At 36.7% G+C, this 21,002-nt stretch overlaps 2 protein-coding genes across 7 annotated transcripts in view; one reads left to right on the forward strand and one right to left on the reverse strand.

The window, feature by feature from the left end:
* Positions 1-16,504, forward strand: part of LOC125240800 (2-Hydroxyacid oxidase 1) — a 44,504-nt gene extending 28,000 nt beyond the window's left edge. The window contains exon 11 of one of the 2 annotated variants that reach the window (XM_048148901.1): positions 16,389-16,504. The gene's annotated coding sequence lies outside the window, so the exon portion shown is untranslated. Of the gene's footprint in view, positions 1-10; positions 149-16,388 lie in introns of those variants that run through there. The other variant, XM_048148902.1, reaches the window with a different exon arrangement.
* LOC125240799 lies at positions 128-16,589 on the reverse strand. Of its 5 annotated transcripts, none has more exons than XM_048148895.1 (7): positions 16,347-16,589; positions 14,441-14,536; positions 14,237-14,364; positions 3,312-3,465; positions 2,709-2,760; positions 335-1,005; positions 128-258 (listed from the first exon to the last, which is right to left on the reverse strand). In XM_048148895.1, exons 1-7 carry the CDS (start codon positions 16,587-16,589, stop codon positions 172-174), a joined length of 1,431 nt encoding a protein of 476 aa, XP_048004852.1. In that variant the 3' UTR covers positions 128-171. The 5 variants fall into 5 exon arrangements, 4 of the variants coding, with proteins under 4 accessions (XP_048004852.1, XP_048004854.1, XP_048004856.1 ...); XM_048148897.1 differs by lacking the exon at positions 16,347-16,589 and adding an exon at positions 15,373-15,405; XR_007178672.1 differs by lacking the exon at positions 128-258 and having other exon boundaries at positions 324-1,005; positions 2,709-3,465.
* Positions 16,590-21,002: the final 4,413 nt, after the last annotated feature.

The following is a 21,002-nucleotide window of genomic DNA, read 5'->3' on the forward strand; positions in this document are numbered from 1 at the left end:
TTAATTTTAGCGACCGTGCACGGTAAAGACTATTTATCGTTACAACACCGCAGGTTACCAAATACACTAGTTGCAGTCTGCATGAATCCCATGATACGTTTGAGTACCTACTGAATTTCAACCCAATCAATATTTTCGGTGAAACCAAGAACTTTATGTATGTACAAACGTTTATTTTAGTATATATTTTCTGTAAATATTATACAGCACCTTGGGCGTCATTTCCTCTTCGTGCAGCCACATTTCTTGTGCTATTTTCTGAAATTAACGAAATATGTTTACAAAAATAATAACTTGTTTAGTCAGGGTAAGATTTCATTATACTTATACCTACCTTAAAATTACAACCATAAAAATGCATTCCAGTTTTAAGTTTCCTTACTATGTTCTTTAGAAATTTTTGTTTGATAACTAGTTTTAGTTTTTTTTTTGCATTTTTTTGAGAGCTTAAATTACTGCTGGTTTTTTTATCAGTGTGTGAAATTTTCTGTTTCAAATATTCAGTAAACTTAATCACATTTCCTTCGTCAATGTTGAACTTTTGCTTTAACAGTCTTCTGGATTGTGTGTCTGCTGGCTCTCGACAGAAAATAGTCCCCATCGTTTTACAAACAGATACGCAGGAATTGTTTACCATTTGTAACAAACGAGTACGCGTCGAAAGCGTTTTCTTTAATCGTGAAGCTGAATTATTTTCACAAGGTTCTTTTGAAATATTGTCGTTTTTTTGCTGAGTTCTGTCTTTTAGTTCTTTACTCAATTCTGTCCCGCGTGTTGTAGATATTCTTTTCTTTGGAGTTGATGCAAATGTGGGTGCGAAATCCATTACAGCGCATTTTGATTCATGATCGCCTTTTTTATTCTTAATGGTATCGTTGTAAAATAATTGGCTGGGTCCAACCTTTTCCCACTTTGGTTTCATTAAAAATGACACAGAGAGGTCATGCAAAGTGGTTTCAGAGCCATTCATGTCTAGGTCAAAATCCGATATGTTTAAAATTGTTCCTGAATAATAAATATTTAAGATATGTAGGATTAATAGCATTGTCTTTCGTTTCTAACAGCTAGATTATTTTATTAAGAAATAAAATAATCTAGCTGTTAGCTGTTCACACATCGTTCGTATTTAAGCAGGCCTACCTACAATAAATTACTTTACTATTCCTAACTTCTAACTATACACGGTGTAACATGAGGAAACCGAATCTTCTTAACAGCGTATTCCTCATCATATTAGAAGAGTAAAATGTCTTATAAACATTTCTGGATGTCGCCTACTTTCAGAGTCATAAGCATTAAAAAAAATAACAATTACTTATTATGTCTCAGAACAAAACGCTATTTTGATGGCGATGGTGCCGTTATCTGACATAATTTAACTATCCTCGTTGATAGATATCAAAAAGTAACCCAGTGACTGGTTGCAAAAAAGTACTTTTTTTTAGAAAAATAATGTACATTTTTATTTTAAGTGCCAGTTTTACGAATAACATTTACTTTTTATGTGAAAATACATCCATAAAAATAAACAAAACATTTTTTTTCACATAACATCTCATCTTTCACAGAAGTCACAAGTCACATAACATTTTATCTTTATTTTGCCCTCGGAAATGCGTAGTTAAAATCTTTCGGTTTTCTCATGTTATACCGTGTATATGTCGGCGGCCGAACGAAGAATCCGCCAGATCACGAGATTCCTAGGCATATCGTGAAACGGCGCCAAATCATAATTTGGCTTAGTAACATTCGCCATATCGTTCAAAACTCACCGTTTAACGATTTGCCCAGTGACGTTTAAGCAGATCATGAAATTCCTAGGCATATCATGAATGGCCGCCATTTCGTGATTTCATCAAGTAAAACCCGCCAGTGGCATTTAGGCAGATCATGTGATTCCTAGGCATATCATGATACGCCGCCATATCGTTAAATACTTAAGTAAGGAAAATCCAAAATTGAAGTAAAAAATGCAAAAAACCATAATAAAGTACAATATTAAATTAAAAACTTTGTAGTTTACAAATGAAATGAAAGGAGACTTGTATTATTGCCTAATTGGAATAAATATTAAAATAACCTTTTCAATAATTTGACCAGGTCCATAATGTTGTGTGTTAGTAATTATAATAATTATAGCCAATAATTAATATTATAGTAATTGACAGATTAAAGTCGACGAGTAAAAAGATTTTTTTGCACTTCTATTTTGAATAACCACACTATTTTCGGTGCTAAAATCATTTAGAGTGGCGCCGATATTTTTCACTCGGTAATCAAACACGGCCGCCATCCGCGCCATCGCATACGCAGCACCACCAATGGCCAAGAAAGAAACTAATCTACGAAGTGCCCGCTATAGAGCTAGGAATATCGACGAATGCGTTGCTTTAATCGATCAGCCGTCTTGTTTATCAGGCACATCGTGATATGCCTGGACAACTTTTAGGCATTTCATGATTTGGCGCCGTTTCACGTTATGCCCAGGAATCTCGTGATCTGGCGACATATATAAAAGCCAAACTATGCGACAAGGATCAAAAGGAACTAGAAGAAGAGCAATAGAGATATATTTAATTATACTATAAAAAATAATTTAGGGATATAGGTAGTGAATTATACAAAAAATAATTTGGTTCATTAGAAAATACAACCCCGCCAACGAGGGCGGTACAGGACGCCCGACAGAATGTTAAGTTAATAACTACCTTCAACACGCGATGCTAGATGGAACAAAATCACTGACGCCCATTCTACCATCTGAAATTTAAATTCTATTAGTGAAATCTATAATAATCTAAGTCTCCGTAAAGTATGGATATCATTGTGTGCGTCATTTATTCCACTTTTTTGGTGCAAGTATAGTTTCGTGCTTACAACGAGACGAGTGAGAAACCTTGAGTTCATGAAACTTTAGCCCTTATTATTAGGTACTATTATTTGTTCTAAAAACTTAAGGTTGACTCGACTGACGAAGTGACCCGTGCGGTTTAGGCAGAGTTTGAGGAGAAAAATCTTTATTATTATCATTAGGTGATAGAGAAGCTTTTAAAGAAATTTGAAAACTGCTTTGTAACAGAGGATGACTTTGAGGACAAAAATCTTTATTATTTTTATTAGGTGATAGAGAAGCTTTTAAAGATTTGAAAACTGCGTTGTAACAGAGGATGACTATATCAAAAAATGTAGGCCCTTTCTTTGTTAGGCCGGAAACTTTTGGACCGCACCTTATATCATAAATCATAAGCAAAATAAATACATAAGCAGTAAGAATCTGCTCGGGAATTTAAGTGTTGGTAGTTATTGATTACCTTCCAAGATCCCTGACAGTTAACTTTGTAATCTTCCCCGACAGTGATAAGGGAATTCACCAAATCTGAGTCGCGTTTTATTATATCAGCCGCAGACGCATTTTCCGCTACTACGGACAATAATTCCATTTTCGCACTGTCATGGATTGTGTCTCTGAAATAGATAATATTTGGTAAGTATGTACTTACATATCCTCTAGCAGTTATAGCTCATAACTCATAAATAAGCTAGCGGTTATTTTATGACTTTTACGAAAAAAAACGCGCGTTTTCAACTACATTTGATCTGTTGTTATTGTTAAGTAGGTATGCCATTAAAAATAACGCTGCAGCTAAACTACCCAGTGTTCGTCCCTGGCCTACTTCAACTAGCAGCTTGCTGTAGCAATATACTTCTTCACACAGACAGACAGTTCATTTTGCTAAATAATATAGCTAAAATAAACGAACTTATCAAAGTAATGTTTATTTTGATGAATTGATTTTTAAGTTCTGTCAGCAACCTCGTTTGCGAGGCATGATGATGACGACTATTATAAAACCTACCGTGTCCTACTCAAAGCACCAAACTATCCCAAAACCTTCCTCTATAGTGATTAATCCGGTACCGTAGAAGTGGAATCTCGAGTGCTGTGGGAGTTTAAAGGCATGAAGGATAATTTAACTTAGCCACCGAGTGAAACATACAATTTTTCACTACACCAAGATGAATAAAATACTAAATTTAAAACATCAACTCAATTCCATCAATTTATAAATATTTATGATAATTATGATTCAAAATCGTCATTTACGAGGGCGGGAGAGATTTATGTATCCGGACAACAAAAAACTAAGAAATATCTACTCGTATAGTTGTAAATGCTTTCCCCCTCGCTAGCTCGGAAACACGTGTTTTGTCCTTTAATACCAGCGGGTAAAAACGCATTTTATCCACTAGTGGGTAAAGTAATTTGACCTTGAATAAAGTCAAATTAACTGCTTTAAAATTGATAAAAGTAGGTGAATCTAGTAATAAAGGTGATTTACCACCTGTGGAACTACTGGAAGCAGTGGTAAACGCATTTTTTGCGTTGTAGTTTCCTCGCTATAGTGAGGGGAAAAGTTTTGTGTTACACTCGGGTGCAAATGTATTTTACTTCTCGTGTGTTAAAAAACTCGCAAGTTCAGGATTCTATTCTCGAACCACTCGCTTCGCTCGTGGTTCAACTATAGAATCCTTTCACTTGCTCGTTTTTCAATTCCACACTCGGCGTTAAAATACAACTTTGCCCCTTTGTATAACAAATAACTATTGCACCCGAGTGTAACACAAAACTTTTCCCCTCACTATAGCGAGGAAACTGCAACGCAAAATTGCGTTTATCACTGCTTCCAGTAGTTCCACAGGTGGTAAATCATCTTTATTACTAGATTCACTTACTTTTATCAATTTTAAAGCAGTTAATTTGACTTATTCAAGGTCAAATTACTTTACCCACTAGTGGATAAAATGCGTTTTTACCCGCTGGTATTAAGGACAAAACACGTGTTTCCGAGCTAGTGAGGGGAAAACATTTTTAAAAATTACGCTACAATGTGAAACCGACTGATAGATATATGAAACAAATTGTGTTCTACTTGCAAAGAGTTCTATTTTTATTTGTTATAGTATAATAAACATTTTAAATATTGTTCCTGTAAGTGGTCCATTCTGGAAACATAAGTAGCAGCCCTCGTATAGGTAAAATCTAACATCCACCTTATAAGACATCAAGTTAATATTTAAATGAAATAACTTTGCATTGTTATCTTATGGATAAAATGCAACCAGTTGGTGTGGTGGAAAATAATATGTCAATGGAACTTTGATTAAAGTAAAATAGCGGAAGATACGGCACGTCAATACTAATTGTCAGCTAATAAATGGCACTACACACTACTACATACAAAAAGACCCACACAGCTATGTAAATTTACGCTATTGAACGACAGGGACACACCGATTTATTACGACGGTAGTGCGAACGAGACAAACGCGCGCATCGAGATGAGCCTCTTTCCAAGTGTCATGTCAAAACTCTTTAATAAAGATTAAAAAAAAAATGTCATTGCAAAGAATCAAGAAGCGTCAGCAGACAAATTGGAGTATAAGAATTATGCAACATATTTTTTATGAAAACAAAATAAATTACTTATTATTTATTACTTTACTATTTTGCACTGTGGAGCGATGTTTGGTTTGGTGTAAGTAGGGTTACCAAAAAAAAAAACATAATTATAAGTATATTTTTTAATATTTATTACGTCTTATTTTTAAACTAAATTATGAACTTATTCACCAAAATTTAGATGAGGCACTTTTTGCCACAACAGTCAACAATATCTTATTTGATACAGACATTAGAAAAAAGCGCGTGGAGTTCCTCCGCGTGAAAGAAATGAAACTTCGTAAAATTGAAATGAAAATATAAGAGCTTCATGATTAGGGTTGCAAAAAATACGGTTTTTTCTGGCTTAAAAAAACATGAATAAAAAAAACCGTGAAAAAAAAAAGTTTTTTTTCTGGAGTATTTTTTTTTCTAAAGTACGAAATCTCAAAATTTGCAAAGCAGTTAATACTTTTATACGTTTTTTTAGACTTAATGTTAACTATTAATCGAATTCAATCAAATTACTTTAAGTTCTGGTCTTATAAAAGTAACATTTACGAAATCTGTAGTTGGTAGTTATCACTATTTACTGTTGGCAACACGACCGCCTCTCCACGCTGCACGTAGCATCGGGGATTCCCCAATAAACGTTTGTATACTGAATGTTAATCGTATTAAAATGTACGTTATTGTTATTGAAACACGTTACAAGTCACGAAAAACCGTTATTGTCGAATTATTTGTTCATGTGAAAAAAAAAACATATTTAGAAAAAAAAATCATAATGCTCGGTTTTTTTTTCATAATTCTGAAAAAAAAAACATTTGGTTTTTTTTTCTATTTGCAACCCTAATCTCACTCACAACACACTATTACTTTTTGAAAATAGAATAGATGGCAGAAATTGATGGAACTAAAATAGTGACCTCATATTTTTTCTTTAAGACAAACTTTATTAAAATAGCTTACGATAGGGTACTTTCCTATACTTAGAATAATAGTTATTTACAAAACTTTTCCCCTCACTATAGCGAGAAAAGTCGAGGCGTCCAGTCTGGCTCTTGTCGTTGTTTACGCACTACAATACGCCTTTTGTGTCTGACAAGTTCATCTCCAGGAAAACTAGAAAACAAATAAACATATTTGGTGCGAGTGAATTAAAAAAAATCTTGTTGATAAGGCAAGCATTTTTGCAACAAACTTTAGTTGATCATCATTTTTAGGGTTCCGTAGTCAACTAGGAACCCTTATAGTTTCGCCATGTCTGTCTGTCCGTCCGTCCGTCCGTCCGTCCGTCCGTCCGTCCGTCCGTCCGTCCGTCCGTCCGTCCGTCCGTCCGCGGATAATCTCAGTAACCGTTAGCACTAGAAAGCTGAAATTTGGTACCAATATGTATATCAATCACGCCAACAAAGTGCAAAAATAAAAAATGGACAAAAATGTTTTATTAGGGTACCCCCCCTACATGTAAAGTGGGGGCTGATATTTTTTTTCATTCCAACCCCAACGTGTGATATATTGTTGGATAGGTATTTAAAAATGAATAAGGGTTTACTAAGATCTTTTTTTGATAATATTAATATTTACGGAAATAATCGCTCTTAAAGGAAAAAAAAGTGCGTCCCCCCCCCTCTAACTTTTGAACCATATGTTTAAAAAATATGAAAAAAATCACAAAAGTAGAACTTTATAAAGACTTTCTAGGAAAATTATTTTGAACTTGATAGGTTCAGTAGTTTTTGAGAAAAATACGGAAAACTACGGAACCCTACACTGAGCGTGGCCCGACACGCTCTTGGCCGGTTTTTATTATTTGTAAATAAAAATAACAAAATAATGTACTACTAAAGTTTGTTGCAAAAATGAGGTCAAATATCATTTAACAAAAAAATAATATAATCAATCAACAATCAATACCAGGTAAAAGTTTTATTATATGAATTATTTATTATGATCAACATTTTATGCTGACGCTACCGCGAAGGCCAATCTCAAAAGGCAATCTTTGAGCGTCATTAATGTATCATGCGTATTTGGTCGCACGTCAATGAAACTTATATTTCTATCCCGCTCTGCAAAATGGCCGTCAAAACAAAGACTGAATTTATAAATTATCTTAGAAAATAAATTTTTTCATGTACTTACGAGTGAAATGTGATTCCCTGCGATTTGTTTTTCCTTTTAGAATGGTTTGTGCAACGCATAAAAGCACACGAAAGCATTTTGGTTACGTTTTACCAATAAAAAATAATTTATAATTTCCTCACGTTACACGTCTCACGACATCCGATGCGCACGCAGTGCCGATTGCAACTGAAAGCAATCAAGCGACGGGAGCTTGATTTTCAATGGAATGGAATCATTTATTTACGCTTAAAGAGGTAAGTATATAAAGTATAGATGAACTGTTCGGTATTAAAACCTTTTCCTTTAAGTAGTTTAATATTTCTACTTTCAAATATGACATGCTGTAAAAACTGTTGTCACTTTTCTCTTCTTCTTTTTTGTATAACGTCATATAAAAATATAATACATGATAAATATATAACAATGTTTTAATTAACAAACATTTTTGGTCCTTCTGAAGAGCTGCTTAAAGGGCGAAGCTGCGGGTTTGATTAACTCCTTCTTATTCTCGACGGAAACTACAACAAAGCTATGAGTATATTAGAAAACAGGTACGAAAATCAGACCATAATTGTAAACTTTCACTTAAAGAGCTTTATGAGTTTTCCTATACTTAATAGATCTAACATAAAAGAGTTCTTAAATGTATTGCAACAGAGCTTAGATTCTCTAAGTGCTTTGAACCTGCCAGTAGAGCAATGGGATGTACTTTTAGTGTATATAATAACTCAGAAATTAGATAATTCTCTGAGAGCGGCATGGGAGTTGACAAGGAAAGAGACTTCAATTCCTACAATAAAGGAGCTTTTAGATTTTCTTAAGCTGCGTGCAACAGCATTCGAGCTTATGAATGACAAGTCTGACAAATTTCCTCAATCCAAATCAATACCCAAGCTCGTTCACGTATCGACATCTGATGATTGCGATGATATATGTACTCTTTGCCAAGGGCAACATACTATTGCCAAATGTATACAATTTTTGGAAATGCCAGTTGACAAACGCATAAACTACATAAAATCCAAGTTTTTGTGTTACAATTGCTTACAGCCTTACTCTGCCAAACATAAATGCTCAAAAAAGTCGTGTTCTACATGCCACGGTAAGCATCATAGTTTAATACATCTTGCTAACCCTCCCCCTAAACGCGCGAACATTGCTATCGCTACAGAACCTATAGCTCAACAGCAGCAAAACACAGCTACAACTTCGATGCAACAGCAATCCCTGCAACAGCAGACACAGCAACAACTGCCCCAGCAACAGCTGCCGCGGCAACATACCTTAACGAAACCGACAACTGTCAATGACGTTACACATACACAAAGTCAACAGAATTTTGTGACGCCTACCACAATGCATATAGCAAATTTGAGTAAACGAATTATTTTGTCTACAGCTATAATAAATAATCTGGGCGACCGAGCTTCGCTCGGTTCTATTTTAATATATCACGTCTTTAGATAAAAAAAAACTCTTATAAATACAAAAACAAAAAAAAAAGACAAAAAACAAAAACTTAATTTCTGGCCGGGATTCGAAACCCTGACACCTACGATCTATCTGCGTACATTAGACCGACCTCGTGCGACTGAGCTAAGCGGAATCGATGCGCGCGCGGCGAAATTAAGGACCATATTTTACGTTTACAAATGCGAAAGAAAAACTCATGAAAACTCGAAAATTCGCGTTTTCCGGGATCTAAGGCTACGCTAGATCGATTTTTCACCCCCGAAAACCCCCACAAAACAAATTTCAGCGAAATCGTTAGAGCGGTTTCCGAGATCGTCGGTATATATAAATAAATAAATAAATAAATAAATATACAAGAATTGCTCGTTTAATAGTATAAGATACAGGATGACACAGGAAAATGGCATCCTGCGCGAGTTTTGTTGGATAATGGAAGCGAAGTCCATATGATTGCTCACGGGCTTCTCAAGCGCATGAACAGTAAGCTACATCACGATAACCACCATATATACGGCGTTGGCGTGACAGGTAAGCAAACGCAATTATGTATGAAAGCTAACATAGCTTCGAGACATTCTGACTTTACAACGAGTCTTGAGTTTATTGTCATGGAGAAAATAACCCTTCCATTACCACATGTTCACATAAACACAAGTACATGGAACATTCCCGCCAAGATTAACAAATTGCTTGCGGATCCTACATTTTATGAACCTGGCAAAATAGACCTTCTTATAGGAATGGAATATTTCTATTCGCTATTGCTAAATAATACAATTAGCCTAGGACTAAACAAACCTTTACTGATCGAAACCGTTTTAGGGTGGGTCGTTGGAGGTCCCCTCAAAGAATGTATATCGGGCACACATAAGTCACATAACTCTCATATTGCTTTACATATTGTTGACGCGCCTACAACTGATGACTTATTAGTTAGGTTTTGGCAACAGGAAGAGGTAAGTCCTAAGGTCGTGTTTACACCAGAACAAAAATATTGTGAACAGTTGTTTCTTGACACAACAGTGCAAGCTGACACTGGTAATTTCGTAGTAGAAATGCCCATACAAAACGAAAAGGTTCAAAAATTAGGTAATTCATTTCATAAAGCCTATCGCTGCCTATTAAGTCTTGAGACTAAGTTTCAAAAAGATCATACACTCTACACATTATACAAGGCGTTCATTGATGAATACATCGAGTTAGGTCACGCTGAGTATATTGATAACTTTCAAAACACACAAGAGCCGCAATGTTTCTTGCCACATTTAGGTATTTTAAGGCCAGAAAGTCGTTCTACCAAATTGAGAACTGTTTTCAATGCAAGTAGCAAGACGTCATCGGGATTGAGTCTAAATGACATAATGTTAGACGGGCCGAACATATACAACGACGTACTCGACATAATACTGCGATTTAGAATGTACAAATATGCGTTCACTTGCGACATAGTCAAAATGTTTAGGACTATTTTGGTTAAAGAAGAGCAAAGACCGCTACAGCGAATCTTATGGCGAGATTCGAAGTCAGAGCCTTTGAAGTGCATTCAGTTAAAGACTGTAACATACGGTACAAAATGCGCGCCTTATCTAGCATGCAGGACTTTGCGCATGTTAGCTGGACAACACAAAACAGAATATCCAGAAGCCGCCGACATCATCGAGTCTGAATGTTACATGGATGACTTCCTATCTGGATCTGACACTCTTGACCAAGCACAACAGGTTTGTAGTCAACTCATAGAAGTTTTACAAAAGGGAAACTTCGTGCTTCACAAGTGGACTACGAATGAACCTCAGATACTCTCAAGTGCTGTTCCTACTAATGATGACACTTATGATTTTACCCCTAGCGGAGCTGTCAAGACGTTGGGAGTGAAGTGGTTACCACAGAGCGACACGCTTACTACAGCTATTCCAGAGCTACAACAGTTCAAGCTTACTAAACGGAATATACTGTCTGCAATAGCAAAAATATACGATCCTATTGGCATACTAGCGCCAACGGTCATCATAGCGAAGATACTCATGCAAGACATTTGGAAGGCCAAGATTGATTGGGACATGGTCATTCCAGAAGACCTACAAAAAACTTGGTTAGGATTTCAAGAAAATCTACCTGAGCTACAAAACATAAAAGTCCCTCGATATTATTTTACAGATATACCAACACGCATAACCTTATTAGGATTCAGTGATGCATCTGCGAAGGCATTCGGTGCTGTTACATACTTCAGAGCTACATATCCTAACAAACAACCCACCTGCAGTCTTGTTATGGCGAAGACAAGAGTCAGTCCAGCTACTCATGTCCAATCGTTGCCTCGACTGGAATTGTCTGGATGCTTATTACTTGCGCGCTTAGTAGACAAGGTGAGAAGAGCTTTCAAAGACAAATTTAGTATACATGATATTGTATTATTCACAGATTCACAGATTGTGTTACATTGGATCAAGTCACCATACAAGAAACTTCACACATTTGTGTCTCACAGACTCATGGAGATCATAGAATTGACCAAGTCTGAGATGTGGAATTACGTCAACACAAAAGAGAACGCTGCTGATTTACTTACACGAGGAGTTTACCCACAGAACTTACAGAGCACCTCACTGTGGTGGAACGGTCCAGATTGGCTGCTTCGAGATCCTAACACATGGCCAATGACGTCATCGCCTGTAATCTCTGACCGTGACAGTAAGATTGAAGCGATCGAGCCACGCACCGCTCATACAGTAAACCAACAAAATACACAGGATGATTTCTATACATATTTTCAGAAACATTCGAGCTTTAATAAACTGACAAGAGTATTAGCTTATATGTTTAGATTTATTAATAACTTGCGTAACTTGACTAAAATTGTGTCCTTTCTTACAACACAGGAATTGAAAAGTGCACACAACTTCATAATTCAAACGATTCAGCGTGTACATTTCTCTAAGGAGTACCATGAGTTACATACATTGAAGTTACACATTATACAGTCCACAAATAATACAAACTCGCATACTCGTAGTACTTCCAGTGAGAATACACACACTGATGTTCGAAGCTTATACACTTACAAGTCAAGCCCTCTACGTAAGCTCAACCCTTTTCTTGATGACGATGACATTATTCGTACGGGTGGTCGTATACAAAATTCTAACATACCTTACAGTCAAGCACACCCGATAGTATTACCAGGAAAAGAACACGTGACAACTCTACTAATTGAACAGTTTCACCTTCGTTTGTTGCACATAGGCATACAAGGTACACTTTTTGGGCTTAGGCTAAAATATTGGCCAATTAACGGTCGTATGGAAGTCAGAAAGGTCATACATAGCTGCGTTCGCTGTGTTCGATACAACGCTGAAGCCTGTGAGCAGCAGATGGCTAGCTTACCCGCTCCTAGAGTCACTTTAACACGAGCTTTCTTACATGTTGGCGTTGATTTTAGCGGAGCAGTATATATTCGAAATTCTATGCTTCGAAATAGTAAGTATACAAAAGGATATATATGTTTGTTTATATGTCTGTCAACTAAGGCAATACACCTAGAGTTAGTTACAGAATTGTCCTCACAAGCCTTTATTTGCGCCTTAAAACGATTTATTAGTCGAAGAGGTTACTGTACGCATTTGTACTCGGATAACGCTACAAATTTTAAAGGAGCAAATAACGAGCTTCATGAATTGTATCAATTATTTAAAAATGACACTTCATACAGTCAAGTAATAGATTATTGTAATGTCAATTCTATTGAGTGGAAATTCACAATTCCTCTCGCTACTCTCGCTAGCCACATGGGTGGAATATACGAGGCTGGAATAAAGTCTGTAAAAAGTTTACTGAAACGATATTTAGGTAATGTCAGATTGACATATGAGTTCTTTTACACAGTTCTCGTTCAGATAGAGGGTGTTTTAAACTCAAGGCCCTTATGTTCAGTTTTTGATATCCCTGATAATGATAATATTGTTTGCCTAACACCGGCTCATTTTTTGATTGGATCTCCAATTTCAGATATACCTGAGCCTAGTATTGTCGATAAAACCGAAAATAGATTAAATATGTTTCAAAAAATTACTCAAATAAAACAAAAGTTTTGGGTACAGTTTTATAACAATTATTTGAGTGAACTGCAACCAAGAAGCAAGTGGCTGCAGAGAAGAGCCAATTTACAAATTGGTCAAATAGTTTTATTGAAAGACGAAGCAACTCCGCCTGCTTGTTGGCCGCTAGGTACAATAATATCAATCAACAAAAATACGTCTGATAATTTAGTGAGATCTGTTCAAGTAAGAACCCAGAAAGGAGTATTCATTAGGCCAATAGCTAAAATTATTTTGTTACCTATTAATTAAGTTATTTAAGTTAATTTCCTATTGAAAGGGCCGAGAATGTTCGGTATTAAAACCTTTTCCTTTAAGTAGTTTAATATTTCTACTTTCAAATATGACATGCTGTAAAAACTGTTGTCACTTTTCTCTTCTTCTTTATTGTACAACGTCATATAAAAATATAATACATCCTGCTGCTTGAAAAGGTCCAAAAAACATTTTTGCGCTTCTTTTATAAAAAAAGGTACGGGTATTATCCATTCTTGTACCCAACAAAATTCCTTTTGGGGACGTTGGGTTTCTTCTCGTTAGAAGTTAGGCGTAATTTCGTGCTGATGTCTGTTGCTTGTGGTATTTTGAAGGGGGAGTCAGATTGCCCGGTTTTAGTATCCCAGCTGGTACGTCTGTTTGTTCCTCCTGTGACGAAATATGCCTTCCGTGAACGTAGGCACCCTTTACTGGCGGTGCCGGCCGCACGGACCGTGTCTCGCCGCAAGTCACCGTTAGTTCGTGCAATACAAATGGTGAATGAGTTTTTAGACGGGGCACCTAATGTAGATATTTTTGCGAGCAGATGGGCGTTTGTACGTGACGAATGCCTGAGGTTTTGTGTGAGATTGGATGCTAGGCCTTCATCTGTTATTTAGTATATTTAGTGTGTTATGTTATGTTTAATTTTGCTGTTTAATATTTTATTTGGTGTTACTTGTTGTAATGTTTATTTAAAATTCACGGTGCTTTAGTTTTATTTACTGTCATACTGTGTAATTTTCTTTGTGTAAATAAATAAAATAAATAAATAAATACATGATAAATATATAACAATGTTTTAATTAACAAACATGAACATTAGTAGAGATTTACTTACTTGGTAAAGATTGATGTACCGTTACATTCAACAAATATATTAATATTATTTTTATTGTTCAATAATAAACTGTGAAGCAGCTTCGTTGATATTGATTCGTTATTCCCCTCGTTCAATCGCTGAATGCACTGTAAAGCACAAAGGCCGTTTTAAGTTTCTTTAGGAAAACTACTAAATACTTACTGTAAAAGAAACGGAACTTACAATGGGAATTAGACTAAAACAGTGAAGTTGGTTATTATAACAGTCCTTGCACGACTCCGCAAGACACTCGCAGACGAGTTTCCAATCTTCTGTATTCTGAAAGAGTTCATTTGAGTTACATAGTAATAGTAGGTACTTTATTCATACTTAAACAATATCTTATACTTTTAGACGAGCAATTCTTGTATATTTATTTATTTATTTATATATACCGACGATCTCGGAAACCGCTCTAACGATTTCGCTGAAATTTGTTATGTGGGGGTTTTCGGGGGTGAAGAATCGATCTAGCGTAGCCTTAGATCCCGGAAAACGCGAATTTTCGAGTTTTCATGAGTTTTTCTTTCGCGTTTGTAAACGTAAAATATGGTAGTTAATTTCGCCGCGCGCGTCGATTCCGCTTAGCTCAGTCGTACGAGGTCGGTCTAATGTACGCAGATAGATCGTAGGTGTCAGGGTTTCGAATCCCGGCCAGCAATTAAGTTTTTGTTTTTGTCTTTTTTTTTGTTTTTGTATTTATAAGAGTTTTTTTTTATCTAAAGACGTGATATATTAAAAAAGAACCGAGCGAAGCTCGGTCGCCCAGATATTTAGATTAAAATAATTAATTTACTGATGTTAAAATTTTTTAAATCGTTATGTTGCTGGGAACAGACGTAGATAAACATACTTATTTGATACTTGTACCTACCCCAAGGATTATTCGGTAAGTATTAGGTACATACACATAATATATGTACTTATAACATAGGTTTATTAGAAAACTTTTAACTGATATAAAGTAAAACCCAAGTGGGTAAAATATTAAAGTTTAAAAGCATTTATTATGTTTATTATTTGAGGCTTGACGTCGTAAGAGAAAATCACCAAGTACCTACATGACATGAATAAACTAAACTGTTATAAGTAGGTATAGTACAGACTCTTAAAACTCATCATCCTCCTTGCGTTATCCTGGCGTTTTTGCCACAGCTAATGGGAGCCTGGGGTCCGCTTTGACAACTAATCCCAAGATTTTGGCGTAGGCACTAGTTTTTTACGAAAGCGACTGCCATCTGACCTTCCAACCTGAAGGGTAAACTAGACCTTATTAGAATTAGTCCGGTTTCCTCACGATGTTTTCCTTCACCGAAAAGCGACTGGCAAATTATATCAAATGACATTACGCACATAAATTCCAAAAAACTCATTGGTGCGAGCCGGGGTTCGAACCCGCGACCTCCGAAACGAAAGTCGCACGTACTTACCGCCAGGCTGCCAGCGCTTCGCCAGACACTCTTAAAACTATCGTGTGATAATGGAGTCGTTCTTATAACGATAAGTAGGTAACATAAAACAATTCGTGATTCTCTAAACTGATTACAATCTAGTTAATTCTACTCTTTTAACTTTGACGACCGGTCTGGCGTAGTTGGTAGTGACCCTGCCTGCTAAGCCGCGGTCCCGGGTTCAAATCCCGGTAACGGCATTTATTTGTGTGATGAGCACAGATATTTGATCGTTGTCTGAGTACCCAAACAAAGCCTTCTTGAGCTTACCATGGGACTCGGTCAATCTGTGTAAGAATGTCCTATATTTTTTTTTTAACTAACGTACTAAATGAAATATGTAGTTATGTGGAAGGGTTTCAAGCTAATTTTTGGAATATTTATTTCAAAGATAATAATATAATAATTTTACTAACTGGGGTTGTACTTATAGGTACTTATTTTCGATATCAGTTTGAACTTTGATATCTGTTATATTTACGGAATAATGTTACACGTAACGATTGCACTGCCGCGTTTTATAGTTATGTACTTATTTTGATACCCGCGAGCGTAGCGAATGGTTCAGAATGTGCAATCTTGAGTGTTACGTGGGCTTCAAGGCACGTATGTGTATTTGTGAATGTATGTATTTTTACCAATGGGGTTGTGCTAAGCAACATGTCGAGCATGTCTTGCAGACAGCCGCTGCAGCGGAGCAGCTGTCGAGCGCGCCCCGCGCACTGCCGCGTCGACCCAGAGCCAGAGGCGCGCGAGGCTGCGCGCAGTGACGCGCTCAGGAAACTCAAAACCCTCGCACTGTCTTCGTTCATGCCTCTGCTTAGGATTCCATGCGCTGATTCGTATACAGCATTCGAGGTATATATCTCGTCTCGTGCCATCTGAAAATATCAGTCGAATTATGAAACCTTACATATTGGTTTACTATCATAATACCTACGTTGGCAGAGTAGGTACCAAAAACAAACCACAATACCTATTTAAATTCTCGGTAGGTGGCCACTTCCATTGATAACTTCGCGATGTTGACATTTTATTTGGCTACTATGTATATAATTTTTAAATAAACTAGTCAAAATATAAGCTGGATTTTTCTACTTATTTTTCTTAGATCCTACATGTAAATAACTAAATAAAAATATTTTTTTTCAACCAAAAATAACAATGTAAAAACAAACTAAGCGTTAAAATTCCATTGACACCATGTGCATCTGAATGTACATTACGCGATTTAGGTGGCAAGAGGTTAGCTGGTCTTAATACAGATATTTGAAGTTTTGAACTTGTGGATTTCTATCATTAAATAAATTAAATTAAAAATTAAATAAAAAAAGGGTGAAAAAAACTAAAAGTGCGAGCTTTCAAAAAGTAATAAAATAACTAAATAAGTAGCTCTAGGAATACCTACCTTCCTTCTTACGAAATACCTACCTTCTTCTTCTTAGGAATATCTACCTACCTTCTACCTTCTTACGAAATACGTAAGATGAAAACCTAACTACGAAATTCTTGAACGTAAAAATGTTGGTACTTAAACATAAAATTACTTGAATTCTTAAACACAAGAAATATGACAAAATAAATTATTAATTATTATTCTCTTTATTGATTTCCATTATTAATTAATGGTAAAGTGTTGTCGCGTCGGGGGACCGCTCTCAATATTAGCGCGAGGGCAGACGTCGTTGACGGTTGTGTTTCCGATGCAGTCTTTAGAGTCTTATTTTAAGATTGGGTGTTGAAATTTTTGCTCAGCACTTATCTAGTTTGTTTGGTTGTAAACATATACGTTACTTGTAATTCTAATACTTCCTTTGACATTTTGGTTGTATAGTTACATTGTTCATGTTCAGGTAGTTAGTTTAATGTATGTACCTAGTGAATTTTTTGTTAAACATTTATTAAGTTAGTTTAGCTGTGTAAATATTTAGTTTTTAAGTTTCAAGTTAGACAGGCAAAGAGCGGTCCCCCGACGCGACAACACTTTACCATTAATTAATAATGGAAATCAATAAAGAGAATAATAATTAATAATTTATTTTGTCATATTTCTTGTGTTTAAGAATTCAAGTAATTTTATGTTTAAGTACCAACATTTTTACGTTCAAGAATTTCGTAGTTAGGTTTTCATCTTACGTATTTCGTAAGAAGGTAGAAGGTAGGTAGATATTCCTAAGAAGAAGAAGGTAGGTATTTCGTAAGAAGGAAGGTAGGTATTCCTAGAGCTACTTATTTAGTTATTTTATTACTTTTTGAAAGCTCGCACTTTTAGTTTTTTTCACCCTTTTTTTATTTAATTTTTAATTTAATTTACCTTTTTTTTGTGTCGGGGGTTTTTTAAATTTATAATTTAAGGTTTTTATTTCTTTCTTTTTGTAGGGGGCTCTTTCTTTTGTCATATTTCTTGTGTTTTGGAATTCAAGTACCGAATTGTATGTTAAGTACTTACCTACATTTTTTACGTTCAAGATGTTCTAGTGCATGCTGTTTTTATAAAAATACTAAAGTCACTATAAGCGTGCCGTTCAGATCTGAGGAGTTCCGTTCTGACCAACATCAGGAGTTCCACTGCACCAAATGTCACTGTTCTGGATGTAAGTGCATGCTGTTCTTATAAAAACACCAAAGTCACTATAAGCGTGCCGTTCAAATTTGAGGAGTTCCGTTCTGACCATCATCAGAAGTTCCAGTGCACCAAATGTCACTGTTCTAGACGTAAGGGCATGCTGATCTTATAAAAATACCAAAGTCACTATAAGCGTGCCGTTCAGATTTGAGGAGTTCCGTTCTGACCATCATCAGCAGTTCCACTGCACCAAATGTCACTGTTCCGTAAGTAAATGCATGCCATTCCTTTAAAAACACAAAAATCACCATATGTATGCCTTTCAGATTTGAGGAGTTCTCTCGATCTCTCCAGGATCCCATCATCAGAACTGGGTTCTGAGAAAAATGGCACCAATCTGTATTCATATACTATCAAAAAAAAAATTCAAAATCGGTCCAGTAGCGACGGAGATATCGAGGAACAAACATAAAAAATAAAATACAGACGAATTGAGAACCCCTTCCTTTGAGATTTGAGGCGGCGGTTAAAAATCAGCACCGATAGCATGGTCGCGCCAGGCCGTCCTTTTCGCACTTACTAATAGTACGAATATCACAGAATATAATAGTACAAATACTGAAGGCTCACTCCTTTGATGTTCATAAAATGCCGCCATTCTAAATTCTTACCTACATTAACAAACAGACCGCACGCGAGCAGCCGACATAGAATTCTATTGCGCCGCGTGAAGGTCGTCAGCAGTGAACGGGCCGCGAAACTCGCGGCCGCCGCCAACGCCATATACATGTAGCGCGGCGATAGAATCGCAGAATGAGCCGCCCCTTTAGGCCTAGCACATGATTGCCGCGAGAGTATGTCGCCGCGAGATAGATGAGATGACACGTCTTTGTCGTAATTGTATTAATGACATAAGAACCGGCAGTCTATCTCGCGGTGACATACTCTCGCGGCAATCATGTGCTAACCCTGCTGGTTTTATCATTTATCGCGCGATCATGCTTGCCTCTGTAATCCATAATAAATAAATATTTTTTTTTGTGGCGGCGACCATCTTGGACCAGCGGCCATCACCTACAGCTACATATACATACAATCACGCCTGTGTCCCATGAAGGGGTAGGCAGAGCACATGAAACTACTCAGGTTTCAGTGCCACTGTTGGCAAATAAGGGGTTGAAAGAAAACGAAACTGTGACATTGCAGTGACAGGTTGCCAGCCTCTCGCCTACGCCACAATTTAACCCACATCCCACAGTCGCCTTCTCCCACAGGAAGAAAGGCCCTCACCTACAGCTAATATAAATAAAAACACTCGACTAATTCACCTTTTATAAACAAAAAAATAAATCAAAATCGGTAGATCCGTTCAGGAGCTACGACACGATGCGATGCCACAGACAGACACACACACACACACACACACACACACACACAGAGACAGATAGACACGTCAAACTTATAACACCTCATCGTTTTACGTCGAAACACAACTTTCTACGATAATTGGTCAAGTGCGAGTCGGATTTCGACTCTTCCATACAATTTAGTCATGAGCGCCTGATGGAATGTGATAGCAATGATTTCACAAACAAATAGTAGAAGTTTAGTACATTTCGTACTTTCAAGACGTTATATCTCGGAAACGATAAGAGATAGACCAAAATGGACTTCAGATTTGGGCTTTCGGTGGCACAATAGTGCCACACGAATTTTATATTTTCGTATATATAGGCATTTTTTTGGACCGATTTGGATAATTTTTTTTTTTCAAAAAAAATCTAACCCGGGTGTAAAATCTTTATTTTTTGAGCTAGAAGGCTGAAAAAAATAGTATTTAGGTGCTTTTGTAATATATTTCGGGCCGCTAAGAATCAGCCACATACCATTGTAATTTTTTTTTATTAAAAAAAAAAACTAATTAAAATTTTGAAAAACCTCCGACATAGTGGACCGATTACCATCAAACATGGCTAAGAACACTCCCGACTAATTCAGCTTTCAAACAAAAAAAACTAAATCAAAATCGGTTCATCCGTTCGAGAGCTACGATGCCACAGACAGACACACACACAGACAAACAGACAGACAGACAGACAGACAGACAGACAGACAGACAGACAGACAAACAGACAGACAGACAGACAGACAGACACGTCAAACTTATAACACCCCGTCGTTTTTGCGTCGGGGGTTAAAAAATAGGACCCAATTATCGATCGATCGATCCAATAGTTCAGTGGTGGCCAAACTACGGCCCACGGGGTCACCCCACGCAAACAAATTATATGGCTCGTTGCCAATCGTTTGAAATGTGTTCCTTAACTTCAAACTCGGGTAAATCCATTCTGCTATAAGGTTGATTCTTTTTAAGATTAAGTCACAGAACACCCCCCTAGAAGCCAAATGCAAGCGATATTGTTCGAGACGCAAATCACCAATCCTTGCGGGGTGAGGCGGGCGCGCACGGTGCTGCCATTGGTCGTTTCAAATAATGGCGCGCCTTTATGATTAGCAGTAGGGATGGGAATGGGACATGTCTATTATAGACAATGGTACCGGTACCAGTACTGTGGTGAATTTGTTTTGCAACAAATTATAATATTATAATTAAATTATAATAAGGCCTAGTTACCCTTCGGGTTGGAAGGTCAGATGGCAGTCGCTTTCATAAAACTAGTGCCTACGCCAAATCTTGGTAGTAGTTTCCAAAGCGGACCCCAGGCTC

The sequence above is a fragment of the Leguminivora glycinivorella genome, chromosome Z, assembly GCF_023078275.1.
Source record: "Leguminivora glycinivorella isolate SPB_JAAS2020 chromosome Z, LegGlyc_1.1, whole genome shotgun sequence".
In the NCBI taxonomy this organism is placed as follows: domain Eukaryota; kingdom Metazoa; phylum Arthropoda; class Insecta; order Lepidoptera; family Tortricidae; genus Leguminivora; species Leguminivora glycinivorella.